Here is a 6000-nt window from a genome sequence, read left to right on the forward strand (position 1 = left end):
AATATTCTTGAAAACCTATGTTACAATATACTAAATAAAAGTTTATATTAATTAAAATATATTTACTGATGCATAGCTTGCTCGGTGAAAAAGAAGCACTCTCAAGACACTAAAATGTTAACTGTGGTGATGTTAGCAGTTTTTTTTTAAACTTTTTGTTTCTCTATATTTTCTAATTTTCTATAAGAAACATGCATTATTTGTGTAATGAAGGTTTAAATAGTACTAAGTAATAAAAGTACACATATAAAGTTGGAAAGTCATAAAACCAACTAATGAATAAATCTTTAAAAATAGCATTAGTCATGTTAAACCCAGACACTTTTATTAAAAGGTTCAGGATTGGGAACGTGTACACCCGTGGCGGATTCATGTTGATGTATGGCAAAACCAATACAGTACTGTAAAGTAAAATAAAAATAAAATAAAATAAAAAGTATCAAAGACACCCAAAGAGATATTTAAAGCTATGTTCAGAACAAGAATGAAGAAATGTCTCCTTGAGGTGTGAAGAAAGACATAAGGTAAGATAGTGAGAGAGCACCTAGTTGTGCCTTCTGAGTTCACTGTCTCTTATCCTCATTTCATATTGCCTAAAGAAAGGAAAAGTTATCAGTAAAACTAGAATATGGAAAACAAGAGACTTCAGAACGCTGAGATGGTGATGTACCTTGATTTGCACGAGACAGAAAGTAAATTCCAGAAAACAAAAGCCTCAGAATCTGACTGCCTAGTAATGTTCCAGAATGATCTAGCACAGTGATTCTCAACCCCACCAGGTTCCAGTTTTCCATACATAATAAATAGTTTACAATGCTCCCTTTACTACCTATAAATAGAATTCAAAGACAATGACCTCTTCACTAGCTCAAAAAAAGTCAATATAATGCCTTCTTTGCTACATACAAAGAGGAAATAAAGGCATTTATAACATGTATTTTTAATTAGTAAATTGGTGAGGTGTGATCACATCAGAGATATAATAGAGACATAACAGTGAATCTGTTGTGTTTTACACACTGACATTGTGAAAAAAGGACTTAATAGGTATATCTATACAATAATTCAATATTTAAAAATGAAGATATGTAAGTGGTGATCAAATATGACACACAGAGCTGTTAACATGAGTTTCCAGAATGATGAACACCTCTCAGCAAAATTCTGAACAAAACAAAGTACAGTGTTTCCTCTACTTACACGACAGCTGCATTACTGAAATTAGTGTGTACTAAAATTATGCCCTGGACAGTTTATGTTGACAAGTAAATAATCAAAAACAGGTTTTAGTGTCATAAGAACATCCAGTGGGAGATCTGAGTCATTCCGTTGCAGGATAAGTCTTTGTTGTACAGGACTGACCGTGTACAGGGGCAGCAGGATGTTTAGCAGTCCTGGATTTTGCCTTTCATATCACTGCATTTAAGGATTACTCCTCTCCTTGTGCTAAAAAAAAAAAATTCCTCACAAGTTTCCCAAAATGCCCCTAGATGGCAATATTATCCCTGTTGTGAATTACTTATCTTTTAGCATAGGATATACCATGTGTACTGATAACAAGGCTTTGTATGTACTAGGAAACATTTTCTTAAAATTCTGCTTAAAGAAAGCTGGAGCCAGAATACTATTCAGAATGGTCTCAATTTACAAGAGCCATATTGAATGTGTGTGTGCGTGTACTCAGTCACTTCAGATGTGTCCTATTTTTGCAACCCCAAGGACTGATGTTGAAGCTGAAACTCCAATACTTTGGCCACCTGATGCGAAAAGCTGACTCATCTGAAAGGACCCTAATGCTGGGAAAGATTGAGGGCAGGAAGAGAAGGGGACGGCAGAGGATGAGCTGGTTGGATGCCATCACCAACTCAATGGACATGGGTTTGGGTAGGCTCTGGGAGTTGGTGATGGACAGGGAGGCTTGGCGTGCTGGAGTTCATGGGGTCGCAAAGAGTCAGACACAACTGAGCGACTGAACTGTACTGAACTGATAGACTGTAGGCCTCCAAGCTACTCTGTCCATGGGATTTTCCAGGCAAGAATACTGGAGTGTGTTGCCATGCCCTCCTCCAGGGGATCTTTTAGATCCAGGGACCCAACTGAGTCTCCTGCATTGCAGGCAGATTCTTTACCGCTGAGCCACCAGAGAAGCTTCATATTTAACATATTTAGGTTTAAATATTACAAAAAACATTTAAAATACAAAATGACTTAGCACTGGTCAGCACAATCTTTCCAGAATATTTAACTTTACCTGACTAAAGCAGATAAGTAAATAATAAAGAGGCTCCTACTTCTCTGAAAAGAAATGGGAAGCTTGCTCTGATAAAATAAATGGAAGATGTGAGCCATTAACTATGAAAGATCTAAATTCAGCTCCCAGACGGGGCACACTAAATCCACAGTATAGATGATGCCTTAAGAGTCTATATCCTCAACCCTAAATACTCTGCTTGCAGGGTCTTAGTTCCCCAACCAGAGATCGAACTTGTGTCCCCCTGAAGTGGAAGCCTGGAGTCCTAACCACTGAACAACCAGGGAATTCCCAGGAATCCTTTTTTTAAAGAGGAAATGTAACCCGTCTTAGACTTAGGAGTGAAAGAAAGGCCTGCACTTGAGTTGAACCCACTTAACGTCTTGTTCAGAATACACAACAAACAGGCCTATTTCCCCTTTTAAAATTCATATAGATGTTTCAATTGAATCCAACTATATGGGAGGCTCAGATGGTAAAGAATCTGCCTGCAATGCAGCAGACCCTGGTTCAATCCTTGGGTCAGGAAGATCCCCTGGAGAACGGAATGGTATTCTTGCCTGGACAATCCCATGGATAGAGAAGCCTGTCGGGCTACAGTCCATGGGGTCACAAAAAGTTGGACATGAATGAGCAACTAACACTACACTATACAGCTGAAAGTTTCTGATCAATTTATCCTCGATTCACTTAGCTAACTTAGAAGCCAGTCTGCAAGGTGATGGCAATGAATGATTAACAAGGCATTTTCATTATTCCTTAAATCGTTTCAATATTAATGGGAAAAACTCCAAAACTCCACAATGAACCAAAATATCAAAATTTTACATAAAAACAGAGCCTGATGCAAAAAAAGAAAACTGATCCTGTCTCTACTTAAGAGTTTTTACATTGCTCACCGTAGGTTTTTCTCATTAATTTTGATTTCTAAAAATACTGCATTAAAATAGTTTGTTTCTAGACTGAGGTTCCCACGAGGCCCAGTGGTAAAAAGAATCCGCCTGCTAATGCAGCCGACACCTTCGATCCCTGGTGGGGAAGATCCCCCTCTAGAAGGAAATGGCAACCCACTCCAGTATTCTTGCCTGGAGAATCTCAGGGACAGAGGTGCCTGGCAGGGCTACAGTCCATGGAGTAGCAATGAGTCGGACACAACTGAGCACGCACGTACCACTGAAGTTTTTTGGCATCCTCCCAAAACGTGTAGATTGAGTGCCTGTTGCAGTAGTTCCTGAGAACAAACAAGCTCTTTTCACTGAATACGTACTAGAGAGGCCCCAGTGCTTCTCTATTTGGTATACTTGTCTCAAACACGTTATTTCAGCAAATATTTCAGAACCTTAAAGCACTTATTAACATACAGCCAAGTGCCTAATGGCATCTCCCCCAATCCTGGGAGGTCAACCATTTCCCTCTTGAGACAGGTAGAGGCGCACTGGGGTGCAACGCCTACTAGGAAGGAGAACTGTAGAGAGAGAGAAGGTGGTGATCCGGCCTGCCCAAGGACTGCTCACGTGTAGGCCTTCTTGACCCTGGGAAAGCAGAGCCTCATAGACTGGTTAAGAAATTGTATTATCACAGGCACAGAAATCAACTCATCACCGACACACGGGGCCCTGGTACCCGCAGCGTCCCCTCCTGGATCACCCACTCCTTTTTCCCGGAAGCTGACCCTGCGCGGAGGGAGGGTTGGCGCATACGCACCTTGCTCACGAGGAATCCGCACCAGGCAGTCCACGATGCCTTTGTACTGCGCCTCGGGGCTGATCTGCTTGGACGACGCCTGGACCTGCAGCAGCAGCTTCACACGCTCGATGGGCGCCACCGTCGTCTTGGACACAGCCGCCGCCACCCCGCCTGCCAGCAGGTCCTTCCCGAAGGATGTGGCGTCAAAAAGCTGCTTTTCCACCTTCTTCTCCTGCTTCTTCTTCGGGGGTTCACGCTGCATGGTGGGACGACTGACGTAAAAACGGGTAGCAGAAGCTCAAAATAAGAGCCGGAGACACGCGAGGACGAAGCCGAAAACCGCTTCAGCGTAGTCCTGGCGGGAAAGCCGCGCTCAGCACGCTGGGAGAAGGTCGCGCCAGGGGCGCGGGTGCCTCCAACCGCCTCCAGCCAGTGGAGCCGGTCACGTGACTCCCAACACGTGGCTCTTCAGCGCGGTACTGTCTAAGCAAGTAGAGGTGCCTGGCTGCGCTTGCAGCGGCGGACAGGACTGGGAGGCTTTGAGTTCTCATCTGGGAAGGGATCCGGGAGAACCAGGTCTGTAAAAAGAGATTTAGTAGCCCAAACATGACAGAGCAGCCAAATCAACCATGTGAGACTAACCAAGTTTAGTTTTGGTTCCTAGAGTAACCCTTGCACCTTCTATTAGAAATTGCTTTAAAATCTTCTTCTTTAAATGTAACAGGGGTCCTTTGTCTAATCACTGTCTCAGTGTCTGGTTTTACCTACTGTACCCCCATAACATAATTCAACACACTTCTCTTTCTCCTGTATTTTATTTAATTTGGTAATTCTATCTGGAGCAGTGGTGCTCAGTCAGACGACTGCACAAATTGGAGGTGTTGGTAGTGGGTGGGGGGAGACACGGGTTTGTGCCCAGGTGTCTGTGTTTGAATTTGAATTCCCCAGGTAATTTTAATGTAAAGAGTTCGGAATGTGTTCTAGAACAGCGGTTCACAAGCTGATTTTAGGATACCTTTTCACTCTTCTTTCACTGCAAAGAAGCTTCTGTTTTTATGTTATATATTGATATTAATCATTTCAGAAATCGTAACAAAATTATATAAATCTCATTTAAAATAACAGTAAACCTCTACATAAGTAACATTTTTGTATTGAACAGTTATTTTTCCAACAAAAAATGTAGTGAGAACAGCCTTGTTTTATATTTTTTAAAGTCTGTCTGGCTTAATAAAAGCCTGATTTACACAGCTGCTTTTGCATTCCATTTGCTGCAGTAGTGCCCAACATATATGTAACTGCTGGAAAACTCCACTGTACACTAATGAGGGAATAAGAGTGAAAGAGGCAAAAAATGTCCTATTATTAATAAAGAAATATATTCTTAATTCCTCTTTACAACTTGTTTGATGGTTTCTACTAAAGGAAGGAAGCTTCCATTTTATCATCTCTTACTCTGCAGGACTTGCAGTCTTTAAACACATCTATAAAATGTGAGATGAGTTACTGGCTTTTTTGAACTTTAGTTTGCATTTTCAAATTTATTATCCCAAGTGTGTTGTCACACTTTTAATAGTACTTGTCACTAGTAAAAAACCAAATATTTTGGCCAGAAGCATTCCAGAGCAGGAATTTTGTTAATCTTTTGGCAATCTCATAAAACTAGTTGGCAAGTCCTACTGGTACCATGTTTGATGCTACCTTCCTTTTCTTAGCGGCTCACTTGACTCAACTGGTTTTTCAGCCTGAGTTTCTTTGTATATTGTATGCTGCTGACATGTTAATCTTTCTAAAGCAATTTCATTTATCATTATTCCTAGCTTGAAAAATTGAAAGTTTTCTCACTGCCTTGACTTCAAAATCCTTTGTGAAATCCATCACAAATTCAAGAAATGATGGGCATTTTATCTGCAAAACTCTGGAAAAATGAAAGACTTCATTCTCTTTTAAGGTAATTTGAAGCACTTAGGAAGACATTTAAAGGGCGAATTTCTGGAATCACACCCCAGGCAAGAATGTCTCTTTAAGGTGCCAAAAGAAGTTAAAGGAACCATCTCTGGTCA

General features: G+C 41.1%; 1 protein-coding gene across 1 annotated transcript in view; it reads right to left on the bottom strand.

Annotated features, from left to right (window-relative positions):
* Window positions 1-4199, bottom strand: part of SLC25A31 (solute carrier family 25 member 31) — a 29195-nt gene extending 24996 nt beyond the window's left edge. Inside the window, exon 1 of the mRNA XM_040250532.1 lies at window positions 3956-4199. Within this exon, the coding sequence (XP_040106466.1) occupies window positions 3956-4199 (244 nt within the window). The remainder of the gene's footprint in view (window positions 1-3955) is intronic.
* Window positions 4200-6000: the final 1801 nt, after the last annotated feature.

Source organism: Oryx dammah, unplaced genomic scaffold (genome assembly GCF_014754425.2).
Source record: "Oryx dammah isolate SB20612 unplaced genomic scaffold, SCBI_Odam_1.1 HiC_scaffold_12, whole genome shotgun sequence".
Taxonomy (NCBI): domain Eukaryota; kingdom Metazoa; phylum Chordata; class Mammalia; order Artiodactyla; family Bovidae; genus Oryx; species Oryx dammah.